We start from the raw sequence: 26,006 nt of genomic DNA on the forward strand, positions 1-26,006 counted from the left end.
TCTTTTCTTTCCTTGACAACATAATAATAGGTTAGGTGAGCTACGATGAGGCAGCATCAGAAACTTTCAAGATTCAGAGTGGGATCAAACAGTTATGTGTTCTGGTACTGACACTTCTGGCATATTCTTCTCTTTGCTGCTGTCATATGCTTCAGGCATCTACCTCCATTCCTGACCTGACAAAGTTGTTCAGCCTCAGCGAAGCAAGAGAACGGTGAGCGAAGTTGTCATCAGAACTGCTCCATGCTGACAATGTCCGTTAGCATTCTACACTAAGGAACATTTACAGCAACAAACAGACTCTCTCACATGGTAAAGAAACTGGTCTGACCATCAGCACTAAAGATTTGGTGAGATCTCAGAGGTGCACATATATTAAAAACATGAATTAGCAGGAATGCTGCTAATTGCTTAGATGAAGAGATCAACTGCACTGGAACCAAATTTGATTGTATAAAATAGGAAGGAGAGAAAGTTGAGGGGACGAAATGGAGAGTGTGAAATGGAATAGGTTAAATGAGTGGGCAAATACTTGTCAGATAGAGTCTATTGTGAGAAAATAGGATGTTGTCCCCTTTGGCTGGGAAGAATAGAAAAGATTATTGTTTAGATGGAGACAGACCATAGAACCCTGCAATACAGAGGGATTTGGATATCGTCCTACTTGAAAGCATGCTGCTACTGCACTAATTAGGATGGCCAATGGAGTGCTGACCTTTATTGCAAGGCAGGTGGAGTATACCAATTGGGAAGTCTTGCTATGACTGTACAGAACATTGTTGAGACCGCACCTAGAGAAGTGTGTACAGTTCTGCTCTCCTTACTTCAGCAAGGATATACTTTCATTGGAAACAATTCAGAGAAGGTTTATTAGACTTACACCTGGGATTAAGGGATTCTCTTTTAAGGTAAGGTTGTGCCTATAGTCATTGGAGCTTAGATAAATGACAGGGCATCTTACTGAAATATGTAAGATTCGATGCTCACAGAAATTTACCTTCGTGGGAGAATCTAGAAGTAGGGGGGCAGAGTTCAACAACAAAGAGGTCACACATTTAAGAATGAACTGTACATTCATAAACAAAGTATCACTGCAAAAATGCAGTGAATTATCAAAAGGAGTCATCATTCCACAGTCATCCCCCCACTGCTTCCACCTGTTGTTAGTTGTTCAAAGACGACAAGACCTGAATCACAAATTAAAAATCACACTATTGGAGTGGTCAGCAATCTGGCAGTAGAGGAACAGAAGACAAAGCTAAAATAAAGCAGCAACAACCAGATTCTGACTTATTGGGCTCAACTTCTGTCCCTACCACAGAAGTACAGTACAATTATTTGAACACACAAATACACAAGCTCGCAATTTAAATAAATGAAATTAGATTTATAGCTCAAAGAATGGAAATGGTTATTTAAGGCAAATAAAGGCATCAATACAAGGTCAAATAAAGTTACTCAGATACTATTATAGAAGTCCAATATTACATGTAACACATCTTTCAGTTCCTTTCCCATAGTGCCGAGGACCCTCCTGGCTTTTAACACAGAAATCTGGCTGTATACAGTATGTCAAGAAATTAATCCCACTGCACTAAAGGCAAACTGTACTATAAAGAACATGCATAATCTTTTCTTAATTAATTGGCTTCTCTCAGTTTATTGAGAATAGTAACTATGCTCATTGTAAGAAGTGCAATGTTACATCTGCTGAACTTTATTTCAATTGTTTCTTGTTCCCACAGAAATCACATTCTCCAGGCGTAAGAAACAGATGTGACAATTCAAGGGAGAATACAAAGGTTAAGCTGTTAAGTACATTGGAAATGTACCCAAACATGTTTACTCATCTTTTGAAACGAAACACCAACTCATTTTAAAACTTGTATAGTATTAGGGTAATTGTTTAATCCACAAGGGAAGAGCAATTAACTATCATCTTGCTCCAAAGCAATTTATGTGAATATTTTTTACTGGGGTCACACCTCCTGCATTTACAGAAACAGTCATACAGCCAATTAACTTTTGAAGTCAAAAATGCAATTAAGATAGCTTGGAAGATGTTCTTCACAATAATCCTACTTAAAACAAAAACAAAATATCAGGAGACTACTTTCTCCATTGTTTGCAAAAGCAAGACTTTGCTGAGGATAAAGTTCAATGAAAGCTTTACTGCAAACTGTAGGGCTTAGGGATTTTAGAATCCTTTCGTGATTTTCTTTTTCTTTACTATCTTCTTATGCCAAGGCCAAATTGCAAACTATGAGTTAATCTTGTGGAAAAATGTCAAGATGAGATTGTTACATACTGTGGTTAAGCCAACTGTAGTGGTTATGTAACATGGTTAAGCAAGACAAAGACTAAAGTAGTTAAGCATCTGACAAACTTCCACATGGTCCAGATGGCACTTTATGCTGAAATGACAGCTACGTTTTGTTGTGGTTTATAACATGTGTGGAAGTTTAAGAATAAGTAATTATGTTGAGAAGTGAACTAATGGTCTAATTACATGTATCAGTGCCTTGGAAAAGCCAAAATAGTCAACCTTGTGTCTTGCAAAATGTTTAACATTTGCTAAACTAGGAAATGCTTTGAAATCCTATGTAAAATTGTGACCTTCAGAATACAGTTATACAGTCAGATGTACAGCATGGAAACAGCCTTCGGTCCAACGCTTCCATGTTGGCCAGATATCCTAAACTAATCAAGTCACATTTGCCAGCATTTGGCTCATATCCTGCTAAACCCTACCTATTCATATACCCATCCAGATGCCTTTTAAATGTTGTTATTGTACCAGCCTCCACCACTTCCTCTGGCAGCTCATTCCTTTAACACACTACCCTCTGCATGAAAAAGTTGCCCCTTAGGTAGCTTTTAAATCTTTCCTCTCTCACCTTAAGCTAAATGCCCTTTACCGCAGGGTGGGTGAGTCCAAAACTAAAGGCCTTGTTTATTTAGCCTATCCATGCCCCTCATGATTTTATAAGCCTCTCTAAAGGTCACCCCTCAGCCTCCGAAGCTCCAGGGAAACACACCCCCCCCCAAAAAAAAAAACCAATTCAGCCTCTCCCTACAGCTCAAATCTTCCAACTCTGGCAAAATCCTTGTAAATCTTTTCCGAATCCTTTCAAGTTTCACAACATCCTTCCTACAGCGGGGAGACCAGAACTGAATGCAGTATTCCAGAAGTGCCCTAAGCAATGTCCTGTACAGCCGCGATATGGTCTCCCAACTCCTAATCTCAATGCACTGACCAGTAAAGGCAAGTATACCAAATGCTTTCTTCACAATCCTGTCTACCTGCGACTCCACTTTCAAGGATTTATGAACCTGCACTCCAAGGTCCCTTTGTTCAGCAAGAACAGTTAAGAAGAACAAGGAAAAGCTGTGTGGGTCTGTGGAGTGAAATGTAAAGAAATTTGGTTTAATCTGATGACCTATCATAAAAAGCAACTGAGATATCCATTAACAGGGTAGACTACCTGGGAGAAAAAAAAAGGATGAAATATGACAAACTTATACATGACATCTAATGCTGAAATAGTAGTAACAATGCATTAAGATTCATAGCATGTGTTGAAGTTTAAGAATAAGCAATTACATTGAGAAGCAAATTAATGGTCTCATCTTTTGTACCAATGACTTGCTTCAAAGTGTATACTGATAGAAGAATCAAAGATCATCAGTCAACAGAATACATGGAGACCACAGTTATCTGGGATGTAAGGACCAGTCCTGGAAGATGCTGCATAGTATAATTTGTATTGCATAATAAATCTATTGTCACTCAACCATGGCCCATAATCAGATATGACCAAGCCTCAAATCTACAAAAAGCTTTGAAATGTGGTAAACAATTTGACACTCTGGCTTAACTTACCTCCTAGTTTGACTAATAGTCAATATATGTATTGTTCTCTGCTTCAATATATCCGATTTGTATAGATTGATAAAACAGAGCAAATGATAAAAGGTACACACAAGGCCCTGTAAGGTTTTTTGGTCTTTTGTTTCGAGAGTTTCACCTCCTTATCCAATCTTGACCCAGTTTAACTGAACAAAGTGTGAAATTTAACCAGCCCTCTTCAATAACACACAAGCAATTCAGTTACCCATTTGGTGTCTGAATGGTCAAGTTTGTTAAATAAAATGATTTTACTTTGATTTTGCAGGTCTCAAAAATAAATACAGCTTTCCTGACAAGAAGTGAATATTACATTGACCTTTCTGCTCTGCATTATCAGTCAAAATAAGAGAAAAGGAGAATTAGTGGAAATCTGCAGTAAAATAAAATGCTTAACGGTAGCTCGATTCTGAAATGATAGTCAAGTTTTTAGTAAAAACAAAAGTTTGGCATAAAAATTGGTCGTCAATGCACTCATTTTTCACATAGGAAATAGTAACAAAAATGATCAATAATGGCAGGGCTGTGCCCCAAGGATGTCTGAAAAATAAACAAATATTAATCTCATTCAGGGTAGCTACCTCCAACCGGCAGCAGGATATTTGTACAAACCATCTAGAGGCCTAATGTATTGGTTTTAGCTTCTCTTTGGGAAAGTAGGCTGCCATCAAGTGGGCGTCAGGTCCATTCTGCTCAGCGTCAGTACCAGAAACACTGTCCTCTAAATAAGCAGGTCAAAATCCATTTGCTGAAAAGGGTACACTGCTTCTGGAGACGTGGAAGACAACAGAGGTTTACATTAATTATTGAAAGATGGCCTTGGGCCCAATTTTAGATCTCCTAATTTAGGGATGCATTGCCAGTTCAGCATAAATTCTGCACCAGGATGAATTTCCATTAGCTCAAAACATTTTAAATTAATAACTTGCTCCAGCTTGGAGTTCAGGAGTATAACTAATGGTAGGAGTTACCAAAAATTAAATCAGAGTAAACCTTCTCCCTTGATTACAGAATAAACAAATCTGACTGTGCTGTGCTAAATTTGTCTGACCTTTTTCCTTACTCACAAAGGATCTTCTATCCATGCTAATATCCCCAACAATGTGACTCTGACTTTATGCAATACCTTTTCTACAGCACCTTGTTAAAAATCTTCTAGTAATCCAAGTACAGTACGCCTACAGACTCCTCTCTAGCCACAGTGCATGTTATTCTCTCAAAGAGCTCCAATAAATAGGTTTCCATTTCATAAAGCCATACTAACCGTTCTCAATGACCCTGAGATTTTGTTAGTACCAATCTGATACCTCTTCAATGTTTGATTCTGACACCTTCAACGTAGTCAAGGCAACTAGCTTAAAGTGTCCTTTTTTTTGCCTCCCTCTCTTCTTTAATAGAGGAAGTCTATTTGCTATTTTCCAGTTTCAAACCTTTTCAGAATCTAATGCATTTTGGAAAATTAACACCAACACAGATCAAGCAGTTGTTCAGTACCTGCTTTCCTAGTGATTTTATAATTCACCACGTTCCCCTCTCCCTTCTATTTCCTGAATTACAGCCATTCACTGGAAATTGTGTTGCATCCTCCAGAGTGAAGACAGAAGATAAATATTTGTTCATTTCATCAGCCATTTTTTAAAAAAAAAATCTACTACTAACTCCTCATTCTCACCCTCTAGAGGACCAACACTCACGTCACTTACTCTTTTACTTTGTAAATACACGCAATTGTTTTCACAAGCTAGCTTCCTTTCATACTCTAATTTCCTCTCCTGATTAATCTTTTAGGGCCATTCTCTTTTATAGAGTCAGAGTAATACAGCATGGAAACAGGTCCTTCAGCCCAAACTGGTCCATGCTGACCGTGGTGCCCACTCAGCTAGTTTCAATTGCCCGCACTTGGTCCATATCCCTCTAAACCCTTCCCACCCATCTACCTATCCAAATGTTTTTTTTTAAAATGTAAATGTTGTTCTTTATATTCTAACCAGTCTTGTGGTCTGCATCTTTGCACAGGAATATGTTTTTTTTCTTAGGTTTTATGCTTTAACTTCTTTCATTAGCCATGAATGAGGAGCCAGAGAACAACTATACTCAAGTCTTCTGAAATATCATCTTAATGTTGGCCACTGCTTCTCTATTGGTCTATCCCCTAATCTAGTATCCAGAAGTACTTCAGTTATCTTACTCTTCACGCACACATAAAAATTAAAATACTAGTCTTAGACACCCTTTTATTTTCAAACTGAAATTTAACTAAATTGTGGATGCTGCCACTTTGGGTGCTTTTAGTCCAAGGTCATCAATTAATCCCAAAAACTTTGTATAAGCTGCTCTCCGGTTTGTGCGAGAACATGCAGCTCTAATAAACTATCTTGAAAGCATTCCACGAACTCCTCATCCAGGCTACTATTGACAATCTAATTTTTTTGATGTATACGTGGATTAAAATCATCCATGATTATTGTTCTTCACAAATCACACACCACTCCTTTTTCTTGCATATAGTATCCTATACTGTGTCACTGTTGGGTGGGTGGGGGAGGGGGAAGCTGTAGGTCATCCCTACTAGTGAATTAGTTCCCCTACTAACATACTCCATCTCCACTCAAACTAATTCTTCATACTAATGTCCTGAACCAGGGTCATCCCTAACTACTGCACCAATGTCATCTTGATTACCAGTGCTACCTTTCCATCTTTATCTAGCTTTTTCTTCAGTGTCATTTAGCTCTCAGCATTCAGGGCCCAATCCCTGTCCTCATGCAGCCACATCTCTGTAGTGGCTATCAGATAATGGAATGTTCGTTATCAATTTGTTTACTTTGTTTTGAATCCAACTCACATCTAGACATAGAGCCTTTAACTTTGTCATTTTTTGTCATATTTGTAACATCTAGTCTTGTTTCAAGTTATTAAACAACTGATTTACACTCTACGCAATAAAGCAGAACAACCTTCTATTTTCCAGATTACATTTCAAACAAAATGTTTGTAGTCATCAGGGATCCAATTAGTTTAAAACTGTCTTTAATCATTCCCACTCCTGCTAAGGAGTGCTCTCATTTTTTTAGAGAAGGTGAGATGGGGGTCGAATATAATGACCTTTTCCTGCAACAGTTTTCATTCCTGACCAATCAAGACTGGCAGAACAGCCTGTGACCTCTCCAGGATTAATTCAGGATAACCTCCAATGACCTACTGGCGCAAAAATGTAGGCAGCAGCATTAAGTTCTGCATTGATCTGCCATGAAGATAATGACAGCAAACACTGCACCTAGCACTGACAAGCCCATAGATGAGTAATGCTGACACCCTAGTTAGGCCTCATCTTACAATCACTCCCTTAGTGATATCATTCCAGCCAAACCCATTTATAATACGTGCATCTCACCTGAAGTAAATGAATGTTAACATTTAAAGGGAAATCCAAACACACTGAAATCAACCAACAGAACTAGATCACAAGATTCAATGTTTTTAAAACAAACTTTATTACGTACATGAACAATTAAATAAAGCACTATTAACATGACAGTTTATAATTACTTATGCTAAGAATTCCTTCAGACATGACAATCTTGAAAGCCTATTCACTTGTCCAGAAACCAACCCAAAATTCATGCACTTCAGGATTTACTTTAACTCTCCTTATTGTTCAGTTTGCCTTCAAAATAAGACTATTAGCTTTTTTGATTATGCAAACCTTCACCTTTCCTTCTGACACCTCAAATGTGGACACTTAAGCTGCTTGTTTGGCTATCTGCTGGAACCCAACAACCTTCCGAAGGCTTTCCCAAGCTAACTCTGAGTGCTTTCTGTCACACAACTCTATGAGGGTCGTTGTAGATTTCTTCCACTAGTTGCAGGACAGAAAACCTTCCAGCTGCTTTCTCCACATGAAATCCAAACAAAGGTGGAGCCCCACCCAAATTTCCCATGGTGAAGAAATGAGTTATTTTTTCTAATACTTTAAGCATGGGTTAAGTGACTATCATCTGCTGTTGGTTTGCTCAATCAATCAATCTAGCCCACTGAAGGGAGGCAGCATTATCACAGAAATGTCACTGGACTAATACTTCAGAACCCTAGTATAAAAGTTCTGAGGACAGGAGTTCAAATCCCACCGAAATTCGAATTCAATAAAATCTGAAATTAAAAGTTAGGCTAATGGCAACCACGTAACCATCCCAAGTGTCATTTCAAAAAAAAACTGGTTGACTAATATCATTTAATGAATATAACCTGACTCCCTTACCTGATCTGACCTATTTGTTACTATCAACGGCCCTGTGAAATGGGTAAGAAGCCACTTAGTTCAAGGGCAATTAGGGATGGGCAATAAAATGATAGCCGAGCCAGTGATACCCCATTAATTAATTTTTAAAAACCTGACACAAACAGAAGCTGCAACTGCTTCCATTTGTTCTCAAACTGAATGACTCACTTGTCAGCAAACAAAGTTTTATTTAAATATACGGCATGGTTTTGGATGAATCAAATAGATTTTAATATAAATCTAATTTATAAATTTGTAAGTTGTATATAATTTGGAATTTTTATCCTTAATGCAATGTCTCGATTCTACAGGAATAGTTTATATTGCGGGTTCAGTTTTACAAACCTCTGCCCCATAAAAGTAGTTGAAAGCTAGCAATTATGGAGATAACAATAGACACTAACTCATTTCTGGACTGCTGGATAGAGCCAAACAGTCAGGAAAAAAAAAACTGAAACAATCAATTAATTAAATCCAGGCATCGTAATCTGCATTTACATCATAATTAATACCAATTTCTCAGATATCCACTTATTGTACATTTAACGTTTTAACCTCCAACACCTGAAACTAGAAATTAAATTCATAAACATACAAAATTATGGCCTATATTTTCACGACATCTATTGTCTCTCACTCGTGAAAATCATGATTCACACTAGGCCATAATCTCATCACACTGGCATCTTTCCCAAGTCCATTTCCCTCCTAAATCTGCACTACTCATATTGGAGTCTCAGCTAAAATCAACAGGCTTTGAAACAGATACCAGAACTGAATTAACCCTATCTTTATTGGACATCAGTGTAGTGTCCTTGCTCGTCGATGACTCCTGCAATCAGATGATTCGGCTCCCCCCACTGCCCTGGGCTTTTGAATGCCAAAAACCAGCTGACTAAGACCAGTTAACCAAGCACACAGCAGAAATTTACACTTCGAATCTGCAAATCTCAAGTACAATCGCTCCAACTTCCAATTTATCTTGCCAGAGATCATATCAAGGAGCTCAGCATATTTCCTAATCAATCTGTTCAGAGGTGTCATTACACACCTTTAGAGCAGGTGGGGCTTGAACCCAGGCTTCCTAGCTCAGAGGCAGAGATATTATCACTGTACCACATGAACTCTATATCCTCAGCAGTGATGAAATGCCAACATCTGCCCACAAGAGGCAATATCATTCTCACTGACTTTGGGTGGGAATCTTTATCAGAGCACAGTAAAGAGCTCCAGCAGTTAAAATATCCCAGGTTTTGCACACCGTGGGGTGACAATTAATCACCTATTTCAACCTGCACATATCTAGCTTCCAACTGGCTAGAATCAGGACTCAAATTATATAGGACCCACTTATACATGCATATATCCAGTTGATAACCCATTAGTCCAACAGAATCTCTACCCGGAAAGCAGTGAAGGAAAAGGAAATTAATGAAGTCTCCTGGTGGTAGCAAGGGGAAACAATTCCAACATATGGTTTCACATTATTTGGCAAAGAATTATGTAGATAATTAAATTGTTTGCTTTTGCCTAATTCTTGGCCTTTATGTTTAAAGAAAGATGCATGGACATGGAAGCTATGAAGCTCATACACCGACCATGCGGTGCGTGCAGAGAAGCAAAGGCTTGAAAAGTTAGCACAAGTAGGTGGTGGGAAGTTTCTAATTTCTTTCCACACGAAACAGAAAATAATAGACATATCTGACATCATCCACCATCAGAAAAGCCTTTGGTTTCCACAGAACAGGATAACACTGCCTTGCCCTCTCTATCTCTCCTGAGAGGAGATGTTGAAGTCTGCCAGTTTTATCCTGAAACAAAAATCAAGTGTACGATCATGAAGTCTGGCCTGAAGACAAGTAATGACCCTTTTCATGTCTGTCAAAACTCAAAACAGAGGTTAGGCAAAATGTCGATGAATCTTTCTAATAGGGGAAAAATGAAATTGAATCTTTTAAACTTTAAATTGAACTTTTATTACTAAACTCCAGAAAAATCTGGGTATTGTAAAATGTTCATGAGCTTTATTCATTAATTCACGGCACAGGTTATGAATCACAAACTGCTGTTTCTCGGAAATCATAGAATCCCTGCCGTGCAGAAGCAGGCCATTTGGCCCAGAGTCCATAACGTCCTTCTGAAGAGCATCTCACCTAGACCTATCCCTTACCCCATAACCCTGCATTTCCCATGGCTAATTCACCTAGCCTACCTGTCCCTGGACACTATGGGCAATTTACTATGGCCAATACACCTAAACTGCACATCTTTGGACTGTGGGAGGAAACTGCAGCACCAGAAGGAAACCCACGCAGACACAGGGCAAATTCCACATAGACAGTCACCCAAGGTTGAAATCAAACCTGTGTCCCTGGCTCTTTGAGGCAGCAGTGCTAACCACAGGCACCGAGCTACCCAACTTCAATGGACCTCACTGCTTTAAGACAGGAATATTTGTTTTTTTAATTTATTAAATGATTTAAACAAGTGGCATAATTATTCAAACAATAGGACAATCCTATATTTACCCAAGCGTGGTGACTGCAGTTAATTTTTAGAATTATTGCTTTGTTCGATGGAGGCTACAGTTTGTAGCATCGCTAACACAACCCTTAGGTTCCTGCTCGTGCTTCCACTTTAAATTATCTACTTGTTGGTATCCATCTTGTCCTTTTAACATGCTCAGACCTGAGAAGCTCTGGAGTTTTAAGTTGATGCATGTAGAATACATGTCACTTTGAGGCAATTGAAATTAGAATTTGAAAATTCTCTCATGGATTATTACAGGTTTCTCTTCTTTTTCTATATCTTAGATCCAGTGACCATGAAGGAATAATGACACTTAACAGCAGTAGGATTTTGCATTTTTTTTAATTTAAATGAACATCTGATCTGTTTGAAAACAGCATAATAATGGCATTCTCCAATACTTAATTAACTGCTTCTCTGCCTTCATCCACAATGAAGGATCACTCTTTTTGACTCTACACTATGGTGGACTTCAGACTATAAATCAATTGTCATTCCTTTGTGAGCATTAGACATAGGAAGCAACTCCTTAAATGACCTGTCCCTGTAAAGGGAGGTCTTGGTATTCTCACTGAACATCAACAGTTCCTGAGGGAAATGGTGCAACATTATGAAGTATCATCAAGTTCCTGGGTATTAATTTTACATCACATCGTAGAGAATAAGAGGAACAGACATTATAATGAGAAAAACATCTGTATGATAAAATAAACATTAATACAATGACTCAGTATGCATTTTTAACCATCTGCAGCCAGGAATGTCGAGCAGATGTTGTATCCCAGCTTCTTCCTGAGGTTATGGAATCAGAGTCATACAGCACAGAAGAAGACCCTTCAGTCCAACCTGTCCATGCCAACCAGGATTCCTAAACTGAACTAGTCCCATTTGCCTTAGTTTGACCCAGATCACTCTGAACCTTTCCTGTTCATGTACCTGTCCAAATGTCTTTTAAACGTTGCAATTGTACTTGTGCCTATCGCTTCCTGTGCCACCTCTGTGAAGAAGTTGCCCCTTGGGTCCCTTTTAAATTTTTGCCTTCTCACCTTAAACCTATGCCCTCCATTTTTGGACTCCCATACGCTGGGCAAAATACCTTGGCTATTCACGTTTTTCATGCCTCTCAAGACTTTATAAACGACTGAGGTTTAACCTCTAACCTCTAACCTCAGCCTCCTATGCTCCAGGGAAAACAGTCCCAGCCTTTAAAGTCTCTCCTAATAATTTAAACCCTCCAGTATCAGCAATGTCCTTGTAAATCATTTCTGCACCCTTTTCAGTTTAATAAGTTCCTTCCTGTAGCAGGGTGACCAGAATTGTATGCAGTACTCCAAAATTGGGCTCACCTATGTCTTGTACAGCTGCAACATGACGTCCCAACTCCTACACTCCATGCTCTGACCAAAGAAAAAAGGCAAATGTGCCAATCACCTCCTTCGCCACCCTTTCTACCTGCGACGCCACCTTCAAGGAACTATGTGCCTGTACACCTATATGTCTCAATTCGACAACTGTGTAAGTCCTGCCCTGGTTTCCCTCACCAAAATGCAACACCTCACATTTATCTAGATTAAAATCCATCTGCCACTCCTTAGCCCATTGGCCCATCTGATCAAGATTTCATTGTACTCTTACATAACCTTCTTCACTGTCCACTATACCACAAATTTTGGTGTCAAACTTATAGCCATGCCTCCTATATTCTCACCCAAATCATTTATATAAATAACAAACAACAGTGGATCTAGCACCGATTCTTGCAGCACATTGCTGGTCACAGGCCTCCATTAAGAACAACAACCTCCACCACTACCCTCTGTCTGCTACCATGAAGCCATTTTGAATCCTCTTTCGCCAATTCCATTCACTCCACATGATATCAAGAAATGACTGGACACTGCAAATATTACGGACCCTGACAACAATCAGGCAAAGTACTGAAGACTCATGCCCTGGAACTTGACCCTCTCCTACTGAGCTGTTCCAGTACAGCTACAACTCTGGCATCTCTCTGTGAAAATCTGAAAAATTGCCCAAGTATATCCTGAGCACAAAAAGCAGGATACATCCAATCCAGCAAATCAAAGCCCCATCATTCTCTTCTTGATCACTGTAAAGTGACAGAAAATGTCATCAACAGTACTATCAAATGGTAAATACATAGCAACAACCAGCTCAATGATGTTCAACTCGCATTCCACCAGGCTATTTGACTCCAGACTTCATTACATCATTGGCTGGGCCAATGACACGAGAGCTGAAGTCAAGAGCTGGGGTGAGCAGACTGATAGGCCTTGGTTCAGTGTAGCACCAAGGAGTCAGAGTGAAATTGAAATCAATGGGAATCCAGGGAAAAGCCTTCACTAGTCAAGCGAGACCCAACACAAAAAAAAAAAAAAAGAGTTGTTGAGAATGGTAGAGGTCAATCAATTCAGTCCCAGGGTATTGCTGCAGTACTGCCTCAGGTTTGTTTCTAGGGCTAACCATCTTCAGCTGTATCATCCTTCTCCCCATCTTAAAGTCAGAATTAGATTATTCGTAGATGATTGCACAGCAGCCAGCTTAATTCCTGACTCTTCAGATACTGAAGCAGTCCAGGTTTATATATGAGACCCAGACAATGGTCAGGCTTGGATTGATTCAGACTCAAGTGCCAGTCAATGACTATCACCTCAGAGAAATATGACACTTCCCCATAACATTCACCTGTATACCATCTCTGAATTTCCCACGGACAATATCCCTGTGGATCTGCATCATCAGAAATTAAACTGAATCAGCTTCATAAAGACTGGCTACAATAACAGGTCAGAGGCTGGGTGTCCTGTTGCAAGCCATCCACCTGAATGTCCAAAACTTTTTCATCTACTAGAGGAAGTCAAGAATCTGACAGAATACACCCTATTTCTATGCTTCTATGCCAGGGCAAATGGTACACCATCCATCACCTTAAACATTCACATCCCTCCTCCATCACTACTGCCCAGTGACAATAGTGTGTCCCATCTGCAAGATGCAATGCAGCAACCCTACAGGGCTTCTTTAATAGCACCTTCCATATCCATGACCTGTACCACCTGAAAAGGCAGCAGATGCAAGGGTATAAATACCACCACAAACATCCCTCCATGTCACACAGTTTTCTTCCCAACTTGGAAATACATCGCCAATTCTTCATTGTCACTTAATTAAAATCCTGGAAATCCCCATCAACACTGCGGGTATAACCACAGTGGTTGGACTGCAGTAGTTCAAGGTAGCAGCATAACACCATCTTCTGAAGGATAACGAAGGACTGGCAACAAATGCTGGTCTTGCTGGCAATGGACACAACCCATGAATTTTTTTTTTTAAAGAAACTGATAAACTGTAGTATTCTGGTCAATGCAACATGTTGAGTGATGTTTTTTGTTGTGAAGCGATTCATTCTGACAGGAAGATTGAAGAGCAGTATTTCAAACTAAGTGGTTCAATTTTAAAAGGAGGTGAAGCAAGAGAGAGATCTGGAGGTGAAGGGGCAAAGATAAGTGAAGAAAGCTGTTATAAAAGCTTACCAGCTTCAGCTTTATCGGTGCAAGTATAGAAGCAAGTACATTGTGAAAAACCTCTTTAGAAGCCTAGCTAGGACCCAGCCGCAATATTCTGGCCAATTCTGTAGAAAGAAAATCAAGGCCTTACAGAAGTTGCAAAAGTGATTTATCAGAAATGCAAGACATCTGCTATGTGGGAGAAACTGGGGAAGATCAACATGAAATTTAATAGAAATGTTCAAAGTCATGAAAGGGTTTGAAGTTTGATAAAGTAAATAAGAAACTATTTCCAATAGCAGAAAAATTGGTAAGCAGAGGACACAGCTTTAAAGTAATTGGCTAAAGTGCCAGCAGTGATATGAGGAGAAACGTGTTTACACAGTGGAGGATGATGTTCTGGAATGCACTGCCTGAAAGGGTGGTGGAAGCAGATTCATAACATTCAAGAGGAAATTGGATAAATACTTGAAATGGAAACATTGACAGAACTATGGGGAAAAAGAGCAGAGCACGACTAATTAAATAGCTCTTTCAAAGAGCTGCCAAAGTCACAGCAGGCGGAATGATATCTTTCTCTGGTACATCATTCAATGATTCTATTCACAACATCAAATTTGCACTAAGTACTTCAGGCTGGGAGGTAGCAGCCTTTAAGGGCACCCAATCTTGAGCTTCATTCTGTCATGTATTTTACCTTTATTTAAAATCTGTCATTTTGCCTTATTTTTAAAATATCAAACATATCATCACAGTTTCTTCATTCTAACTTGATAACTATTCATTGAAGACTGCAGCTGTGTAACTCTAAAGAATAAAACAGTCACTATCAACGTTTTCCACTGACAAGCAAATTCTAAACACATTTTACCAGTTGTAACTTGGATACTTTCATCACAAATCCAATTGCAGTTTGTTTAGGTTGGCATAAATAATTCCTATGTCTCTATCAAGGGGAATTTTTGTATGTTGTGCACTGAAAGGCTTAAGTTTACTTTGATTCAAATAAAAAAAAAAACTTTGCTACCATTCGCTGTTCAACAGCTGCAAAACTTCAAATAGCTACGTCTGCTAAATGGATGGACTGCATATCTAACCTCATACAAGGTTATATACCATATGCTAATATTAGCAGTGTCTGATGCTTTGTTTAGGAACGGAATACATCCACATCAACACTGGCAAACATCCCATGAAATATCAATACAAACATGGAGACCTAAGCTATAAACCAAGAGAAAGTATTCTGAAGAAGGGTCAACGGACTCAAAACTAACTGTTTTTCTGCCTATAAATGCTGCCAGACCTGCTGTGTTTCTCCAGCACACACTGCTTTCGTATAAGATGTCTCTGGGATAGTTTGGTAGAGGTTTTAGGGTGGTATACTTTAGTTCAACAAAATAATCAATGGTAAATATGTTCAACATTGCAGATAATTTTGTATTTAGCTATGTCTAAACTACACAGTTTTAAATACTATCCAAATAAAACAAACAGCAACAGTAATATAAACAGTTCTGAAACTGCTCGTGAATCTGCTGGTCCATCACCACACATGGGACACCAAGTATTTTAAGTTGTACGCTTCCTACGTTTCAAAAGTAAATCCACCCTTGAATTGGCTCGCTAATCACGAATTCTGCCAATAAATGCAAGCTCATACACTGAACACTTCTGGCCATTTCATTAAGCATATTGCTGGAAACATGCAAAAGGCAGAGCCAATTGACAGCATAATGAAATTACACCATAAGATGTAGCAGCAGAAGTAGGTCACCTGGCCCACGGACTTTGCTCTGCCATTCAATGAAATCAAAATTGATCTGTTAATCCTCAGCTCCGTTTTCCTGCCTTATCCCCGTAACTCTCGAATCCCTTACTGATTAAAAATCTGCCTATCTCAGCCTTGAACATACTTAACAATCCAGCCTCAAAAGCCCTCTGCAGTCAAGAATTCCACAGAGCGACTACCCTCACAGAAGAAATTTCTCATGTCTTAAATGGATGATCATAGAATCATAGAACCCCTGCAGCACAGAAAGAGGTTATTCAACCCCTCAAGTCTACACCAACCCTCCAAAAAGCATCCCACCCATAATAACCCTCCCACCCTATACCTTTAAACCAGCATTTAGCATGGCCAATGCGCCTAGACTGCACATCTTTGGGCTGTGGGAGGAAACCGGAGCACCGAGTGGAAACCCATGTAGACACAAGGAGAATATACAAACTCTACACAGACAGTCACGCAAGGCTGAAATCACACCCAGGTCCCTTGTGAGCTAACAATGCTAACCACTGATCCACCATGCTGCCTTCTATTTACTCGGAGATTATGCCAAATATTCCTAGACTATCCCACATGGAGAACAACTTATTTGCAAGTACTCTGCCAAGCCCCAAAAATCTTATATTTCCAATAGGGTCACGTCTCGATCTTCTAAACTGCACTAAGTACAAGCCCAATCTGCTCAGTGATAACACTTCAGGCCTAGGGTCCTCTTTATCAAAACCGAAATTTTGCTGGAGACTCGTCATCCTGAATCTTTATTTTTTAGCAACCTCTTCCCACTGATAATACATGGCCTGCTGAGATTTTCAACAGTTTTCTGGCTTGATTTCAGATTGCCAGCATCTGCAATATTTGACCCTTCATTACATTTTAACAACATTTATTTATTCTCACCCAAGTGAGCAGGTCAAGGGGTCAAGTCCCATTCTAGAGACCTTTGGGAAGTATCAGGGCTGACATTGCAATGCTGTACATAGTGTTCTACTGTCAAAGTGTCAATGTTTAGCTGAAGCGTTACATCTAGTCCTTGCATTTCTCCTCAGGTGGACCTAAAAGATTGCATGATACTATTTCAAAATAGATCCAAATATCCTAGCCAATAATTATCCCCAAATCAGCATTATACCTACAGATGATGCGGTATTTACCATGTTGCCGTTTATGGGACCTAGCTGCGCATAAATTAGCTCCTAAGCTTTCTACAACAGTGACTGAATTTCAGAAATATTTAATCAGCTGTAATGTGCTTTGGGACATTTTCGAAATTTGTGAATGGTGCTATAGAAGTGCAGCTTTTTAAAATTTAATCTATTCGACACAAGTGACTTAATTTGACTCTAACACAAAAATGTTAAGGTAGGATTGGTTATTTTAAGCATTAGTTACCCCAGTTACTCTTTAAAACAGAAAATACTTTAAAATTGAGCTTTATAAACTTCTGAAATGCTCTTGATTCAACCCTTTTTTTGCCCAAATATAATTAGTCTGGCATTAACAATTTAAACTTATTCATAAAAGAGAAAAAAATGCCTACCCTTTTGCAATGATATACTGCCTCAATATCATACTGAGGTAGTCGCATTCAAATAAAATCAAAACACAATGAAAATCAAACCTTTCACGAGGGTTTGGATGCTTAACTCTGTTCGGAGAAAACACAAAGATGATTCCAGTTTCGGAGGCCTGAACTACTCAAAAGTATCATAAAGCACAACATATTTTCTTGAAGATTGAGGGAAATGTAAACAGATCTTCAAAATGCAAAGAAAAGATAAAATCAAGCTATTTAACTTGGATGATATACACGGAACCAGAAGATACAGAATTAAAATTTTAAAAAGCCCCTAGCGAGATTATAGTGTGAAGAGATTTTTACGCCCTCACAATCCCACCCCCACCATATCCCTCTGAACAAAGGCGGCCAGTGTGTCATTAATTACAAAAAGTTGGATAAGAATCTTGTCAGGATCAGATCTGAAAGCTACAGGGATAAATAGAACAGAAGTGGTCAATTATTCCAACCTTTTGCATATACCATGCAGAAACAGCTCAGAAACAGAGAAATCCTAAATTAATTGTAGCTCCAAAACCGGTGGTCCAGGAAGAACATTTCAATCAAATGTTGTCACATAGAATTAATATACTCATCAGTGTGGCTTGCCTATATTTTGGATTTTCTAGAAATGTGTTGAAAATTACATCAAATAGCATGAATTAATGGCATAAAACCATTTATTAGCATTTGAAAGAAACATCATTGGTATAGATCTGAGAGATTCGGACGGTAGAGATTCAACCACTGACATGTTTAAAAACTCAAGTATTGAATCCCCAGTGTTTTCTTTTCAGTCCAACTTTAAAATTTATAGACTACAAATCAAAGGCTGTCAAGCAAATACAGAAAGTAAAATATTACTCAATTTTCTTCACCAAAACATAATTCCCAAAGATGCACTGTCTATTTAAAATTTATTTAGGAACTACTAAAATCGAATAGGAAAAGGTGCAATTTATTTACTAAGATTCATAGAAGACTCTTAAAATAGGGAAAGAAATCATGACTCCTGCATCTTTTCAAAGGCTTATCAGTTCCCTTTACAAAATATAGACCAATTGTTCCAAGTTTGCTTCCGTTTGTACAGTTCAGGAGATCGGATATGTTCACAGTCACATTCATGCAGCTTGAGCTACTTGTACAATTCTGGCCCTAAAATTACTACAAATGCTGATGCACACTCCCAGACAAATATTAAGTATTTAAAATCATATGTTAAACATGTTTCTATTCATACCTTAGCTGTTAGCATATGTTGTGGATTTATTTCATTCTGCATTCTAATAATTCACCCAGATTAAGTGGGATATTAAGTCTTTATTAATTAAATTACTTTCACTTGGATATGCAATTAAGTGATCTGGTCTAGGGAGTTAGAAGTGCATTTCGCAAATCACCACCTATTCCCACAACAAATGTGGTTTATGCACTGGTTTTACGATTCAGAATATGAAGACTGATAGGCAATGACCATTTACATAAAAAGTAGTTTAACATCTGATCATCAGTTTTCTTCATTCTCACTGCTGGCTGTGTTCTTGGAGGCATTATTTAAAAGGGGAGCCACTGTAAGCTACCAGACACAGAGGGTGAATAGGATTTGATACAAATTAGGACAAGGACAGCAATTTGGGATGAGCTGAAGTATACACAGTGTAATAAGGGAGAAGAGCAAGGATAATGGAGAAATAGTCAAGCGCAGAGCACTAAAAGCCTTGGAGGATGGCCTCTGCATCAAATTATATGTGAGACAAGACTAGAGAAGGCTGATGTTCTAGGAGGTGGAAAGAGGAGGTCACCATGTTTGTGCAGATTTGTTGTCAGAAGATGACCTAAAATCAATTATGACACCGTAGTTGCAAAGAGTCTGATTCAGGTTCAGATAATTGCAAGAAGAAATGGAATCAGTAGCTAGGGAACAGACTCAAGGAAATGACTTCCAAATTTCCAATAATTCACTAGAGAACGCTTCTGCTGACCACTTAGCCAAATAATCGATGATTATGGGACAATTGCAGGGATCAAGGCAGGTGGTGGTGAGGTAGAGCTGGGAGACATCAGTGTACGTGTGGAAACCAAAGCAGTGTTTTCACATGATTTCTCTGAGGGGTAAGATGTAGAACGGAAATAGGAGGGGCACTAGTGTTAACATTGTAGAATGACTTGAAGAAAACAGATACAAAGGGTTTAAGAAGACAGCTAGAAGTAAAGAAAAGAAGCTGGCAGTTATCTTTTGCAGGAATAGTTAGGTAAATGAGAACAGCACAACCAAGGTAGCAGCACATCACCACCCTCACCAGGGCAATTAAGGATGGTCAACAAAAGCAGGATCAGTTAGTGACACCACCATAAACAAATTTGTAAAAAGCTGCAGCCCTTCAGTTGGCTCACCAAGTCTTTTGAACTTAAACAGAAATGAGGGTCATACTAGCAGGAATGGCCATGGTGAGAGACAATAATAATTTTAATGGGGACTAGGGCATCCAAAGTGAAGCCAAGTTTGTGGTTCAGCAAATCAATAGACACAGCGACATTATGGTGAACAAAGGGCCAAAGGCCCTTGCGATTTTGGAAGGGCACTACCAAGTAATTTTGGAGGGTTTTACCCAGATAGGTACAAAGGAAAGTAGGGTTGAGAGGGGGAGAAAAGAAACATGTGAAGTGATTGGAGAGAGCCCCTTAGCTGAGACTGACAAGAAGAAAATTACAAGGCCATCACACAAGATGGCAAGGCCAATGGGTTGGCTGTGAATACGAATTAGAGTGTTTTTCTGGAAGATGTGACTGAGGGAGGATTGGAAAATAGTGAATTTAGTCGAAGGATAGCAAGATGAAGTGGCATTTGAAATTGAGGATGAGAAATTATTCAGTACAGAGGCTGAGAGACTAAAGCAGTGAATATTCTGGCAAGTTAAAATAATTGCATTTTATGAAAATAAAATTTCAACATACAGGCATCATGACAGTTCACTACCGATACGTCACTAAAATTAAAACAGATAAAACTAGCTGTGCCAGAATTTCTTGGCAAATTATCAATTTTAGTGGCACATGCGATTACTACAGTATAATTTGCTAAATGGCTTGAAGCAAAAAAATTGCCATGAGTTGCAAATCACAAGTTGCTGGGCAATTTGCATCACATTGCCATTAACTTCAAAAGGTGGCATCAAGAAACAATTGCCTCATGATTTTCAAGAAATTGCAGCATTTTCACATTCATTAACAATTAAACTCACTGCAGAAAATTAGGTCTGGTATCGATCAGTGTAAATACTTTTTAAGAGTGCAATTTATTTTCCTGCAATATTGCTCAATTTCTCTTACCCAGAAAGGATGCAACAGAATCTGGAATTTCATTCCAACAAGTTATCCCTGGAGGGCTTTTTTTTTGAAAAAAAGAATTCCTTCGCTGCTTTTTAAGCCTTTCTCAATCCATTTTGTTTTCCCATTTCTATTTTTCTTTTCTATACTGCATTTTCCCTAATACATCTTATTTTGTTCTCTGACATTGCTGTTTATTTCCTAAGTTTTATTTGATCGATTAAGATAAACCACCGGCATCACCAAGATGCCCAGTGCTCTTGCCATATTGTCATTAGTTCACACTTCCAAAGATTTTTTGCAACAAAGATTTTGATCTGAAGGAGAGGTTCCACATACAGGGGCAATAGTGAGTGAAGATAAAAAGCCCTGACTGTTTTTTTTGACAAGAAATCGTGTAGACATTATACTATAAAGTAGCAAAGTCAGTGCAAAATAAGTGGTTGGAAAATTGTAGCACTTTCTATGGTCTGTAATGAAATGTAAATGTCACTTGAAATGGGTGAAGTTGTTAGAAATTAGGTGTGTAGAAGCATTAGCTTTCCCATTGTTTACTTTCTACGGTCACCAAAACTGTATCACTGCATTTGGATAAAACCCTCAAAGCAATTTCAACATTTTAGCTTTTCATGTAATTAGTACATGTAATACAGGAGGAAATCGATATGAGCAAGAGAACATGACCTTGCCAGATTATGTACATCACAGGGAGGGAAGCTTCAGTCAGGCGACAAAGTATTATCACCTACAAAGATAAGGTGATTCAGTTCCAGTCATTCAAAGCAGTTAACAAAGAGTTCAGAATATTATGCTTCCTTGTTTCTTTAGTAAGCTCTCTCAAATTTGGATTCTAAACACAATTTCCAATTTACAAATTTAAACAAATCTCAGATTCAGTTCATTTTCCAACTTTACATGAGCATCACCAGCTCACTTGTTGCCCATCCCTAGCTGCCCTTGAAAAGCTGCCGTCATTGTGGTGAGGGTACACCGAGTGCTACAGGTTTAGTACAACTGAGTGGCATGCTACGCCATTTCAGAGGGCAGTGACAAGTTAACCACTATGCTCTGGGTCTGTAGTTATAGACAGACTAAACTAGGTAAGAACAGCTATTTTTCCTCACCAGAAAGCCATTAATGAACCAGGTGGGTTTTCATGATAATTAATGATAGTTTCATAGTCATGTTACCGTTTTATTAATTGAGTGAATGTGAAGCCCACTGCCATGATGCAATTTAAACCAGTGTTCCTGGCTGGGTCCTCGGAATTACAAGTCTACTGTTATTACTAATACACTACCCTTTGACTTTGATGTAATGAAACAGAAATCAGTCAGGCATAAGAAGCAGTTTACGCAAGTTAATAAGGGACCAAATGAAGTTTTGCGTAGGCGATCATTTCTCATCTCATTTGTGATTGCCTCCCCAACCATAACCACCACAGGTTTATTTACTATAAGCTAACAGTCAAGATCTTGAAGGCTTAGCAACCTATCCACTAGTATCAAGTCAAAAGCTCTCAGGTTCAATTGTTTATCACTATTTAATAGACTTTCCTAACTAATTCATTGGAACCATGCTGTGGCCAAGAATCAACACATTCAAGTGTCAATTTGATGTAGCTTTGTGGGATTGAAGGTAGCCATGTTGCCCAACAATATATTATTCCTCACTTAGAATTTTAAATATCACTCGGCCCATCACAGTCCGGAAGTTGGTGCATAGGATCTCCTTAAATCTCCAGATATTGCAAAGATTATCCCAGGCAAGATTCCTACTCTCGCATGCAGACAGCCTTTTGCATCCAGAGTAAAAGCCAGGTACAGACTCCCACCCTCCACCCGAGTTCCAAACCTGGCTCTGGAAGAGACTCTCAGACCCCCAGTTTCCACTCCAGTCTGTATTCCTCCTCCCTCTACCCTACTCCATCCACCTTCCTCCCCATGCACGATCACCACGCCAACCTGGACTCTACAATCTTCTCTCAGGTCAGTTTACCCCAAGCCCTACCCCATCCCGCTCAAGAATCCCACCAGCCCCTGGCCCAGAGTCCCTCAACTATGGGTCCAAATTATCTGACATCCTGTACTAGATAAGCAGAAATTTCATCCAACTAAATACTGGAAAAGCCAAATCCATTTTCTTCAGTCAGTGCCACAAACTCACTCCCTAGGTAGTGACTTTATCTCTGTGCAACTGCCTGAGATTGAACAAAACCAATTGCAATCTTGTTGTCATACCTTGCTCCAAGATGAGCTTCTGACCATGCATCAAGGCACTATCAAAAACGTCAATTTCCACCTACATAACATCAGATCGCATTCCTGCCTCAGCTCATCGGCAGCTAAAACTGTCATCCAAGCCATTTTTACTTTTACAGTTGACCACTTCAATGCACTCTTGTCCAGCCTCTCAACTTCTACACCCCATAAACTTCACTGCATTGAAAACATTGGTGCCTATTTCCCAAACTTTATCAAGTTCCAGTCATCCATCATTTTGTTTGCTGACTGTCATTGGCTCCTTGTTGGGCAGCACCTCCATTTTTAAATGCTCATCCCTGTTTTCAAATTCTTCCACAGCGGCACCCTTCTATAAATTACCTCGAACTCTGCGGTCCTCCAATTCTGGCCTCTTGTACAATCGTTCCATCATTTGGTACCATGCCTTCAGCTGTCAGCACCCCAAATTCTATAATTCCCTCCTTCAACCTCTCCAACTAACTTTTCTAATTAAAAATAACATTCCTTTAACCCCTTTGGTTAAACTTTTGGTCAACCAGCCCCTTATGGGATTCAGGGTCAAATTTTGTTTGTTTGGGCAGCACAGTGGTTAGCACTGCTGCCTCACAGCACCAGGGACCCTGGTTTGATGCCACCCGTGGGCGACTGTGTGTTGTTTGCATATTCCCCCTGCGTCTGCGTGGGTTTCCTCCCCCAGTCAAGATGTGCAGGTTAGGCGGATTGGCCATGCTAAATTGCCAGGGTTTTAAAATTGGGTGGATTAGACATAGGAAATGCAGGGTTACAGGGAAGGGTGAGATGCTCTTCGGAGGGGCGGTGTGTCTTGTCGGGCCGAATGGCCTATTTCCTCACTGTAGGGATTCTGTGAACTCTTCTGTGGGATATTTAACTTTGTCGAAGGTGCTTTGTGAATGTAAGTTGCTGCTTCTCACGTTATTTACGTGGCTGAATTCAAAATTATTGGACCATGCGTATCTTGTTAAAAGCAAATATCTCGAAATCAATCGATGGCGTTGATTTGACAACGTCTGAGACAGTGGCAGACAATTTCCCATTACCCCACAATTTTTACCCAAAGTACCTGTTGTACGTTACTTCCAAACTGCAAGTTTGCCAATATTTCATCCACTCTGTTAACATATGTCGCAAAATGCAGCATTTAATTAACAAAATACAAACCAGTTGTACCTGAGGTTGGATTGAGCCATGGGTCGGTGACATCAAAAGACATTATTGACAACATTATTAACACGAAGCACTTTTAACGTTTGACTGTCAAGTACTTGCACCTAAAACAAACTGAAGCGCCGGGGAGAGATCAGAGATATACAAACCCGTTCACTCTCCTCATCCTCGTCTCGGTCGGCAGCTTCCTCATCGCTGCTGGGTTCCTCGGCACCTTTCTCCTTCCCCGGCTCCCAGAACTCGCTCTGCTCGCCCTCGGACAGTGTGTCGGACGAGCTTTCAGAAACATCTCTCTCGGGCAAATCCTCCAGTTTACCCTCCATACTCGGCTCCCGGACCTGAAGGGATTTTCGCCTTTGCTGGCGCCCAGCGTAGCACTGCAGCTGCAAACAAATTAAGAAACATAGACATGTCTTTACACTGCTTTTAGATGTTAAACAGCTGAGGCACTTGCCATGTCTAACTAGTTTTTTTTTGTTGTGTGCATCTATTTTACTGTCTCCGCACTCCCATACCTGCCTCTCAGTAACGACGCCGATGCTACGACAGGCTCAACTTTACTGAATTGAACAGTGGATAGACACACCGCTACGCGTCCGTAGCCCGAGTTCGCCTTCTACACTAGCCACGCCCAGTCCTCCAGACCCCGCCCTCGGACCCGCCCACCATTCCGAAAAGGCGACGAATAGGACCCGCCCTCCCATCAGATCCCCGCCCCAGGCCCCACCCTGTTCTTTGGACCGCGCGCATAGGCACCGCCCCCTACCAACAGACCCCGCCCCTACTTGCTCGGCCGGTACTCCCTGACCCCTAACACCTGACCTTCCCCCGTGCACCATCCATCCCCGAAAGACCCAGCCCTGAGTCCCGCCTCGTCCAGCGGCACCGCCCTCTTTCCTAGGCCCCGCCCCCATGGCGCCGCCGGGGTTTTTTGTTGACCCACGCCCCCAGCCAATATCAACCGTTACGTTAGCATCTTAACCACGCCCCTTTAGCGTGGCCCCGCCCTTCAACACCCCGCCCCCCCACCACACCCAACCCAACCGCAAATCCTCGCGCACTTGATTGTGGAAAGTCGTTTTTTGACTCTGCTTGGGAGTATGGACCTGGTGCTCAGAGTTTAAAGCAAGCAGCGAAATATGAAACCATCGAAGGTCTGGCGGTATTTCCATTCAGTGCACTACTGTTGCAAGTGACCACGGTGAGACTGACATTAAACTGATGTCCTGTTCTGTCACTCGGGTTCATTTAGGAGATCCCATGGCACTATTTTGAGGCACAGACGGGACGTTACTCCCTTGCGAAACCAAACTGTCACACCGTTGCTGGATGACATCTTCTGCAACATTTGCAGATTGTTGTCACGTTTCCTGAATTAGAACAGCAACTGGATTTCAAAACTACTTCATTCACTGTAAAGACTTGCAACGACCTGTGGTGGTGAAAGATGTATAATTTTTTAATCCACTGAGGGATAGCAAGAACTGCTGATGCTGGAGTCAGAGATAACACAGTGTGGGCTTGGATGAACACAGCAGGCCAGGCAGCATTAGAGGAGCAGGAAAGCTGACGTTTCGGGTCGGGATCATTTTCTGAAGAAGGGTCCCGACCCGAAACATCAACTTTCCTGCTCCTCTGATGCTGCCTGGCCTGTTGTGTTCCTCC

At 40.1% G+C, this 26,006-nt stretch overlaps 1 protein-coding gene across 1 annotated transcript in view; it reads right to left on the reverse strand.

The window, feature by feature from the left end:
• The window catches only part of LOC125482815 (microtubule-associated serine/threonine-protein kinase 4-like), a 399,885-nt gene extending 374,915 nt beyond the window's left edge, over positions 1–24,970 (reverse strand). The window contains exons 1-2 of the mRNA XM_048595291.1: positions 24,857–24,970; positions 24,491–24,724 (exon numbers count right to left, since the gene is read on the reverse strand). Of these exons, the coding sequence (XP_048451248.1) occupies positions 24,491–24,664 (174 nt within the window). The 5' untranslated portion in view covers positions 24,665–24,724; positions 24,857–24,970. The remainder of the gene's footprint in view (positions 1–24,490; positions 24,725–24,856) is intronic.
• Positions 24,971–26,006: the final 1,036 nt, after the last annotated feature.

Source organism: Rhincodon typus, chromosome 3, assembly GCF_021869965.1.
Source record: "Rhincodon typus isolate 14 chromosome 3, sRhiTyp1.1, whole genome shotgun sequence".
Lineage (NCBI taxonomy): Eukaryota > Metazoa > Chordata > Chondrichthyes > Orectolobiformes > Rhincodontidae > Rhincodon > Rhincodon typus.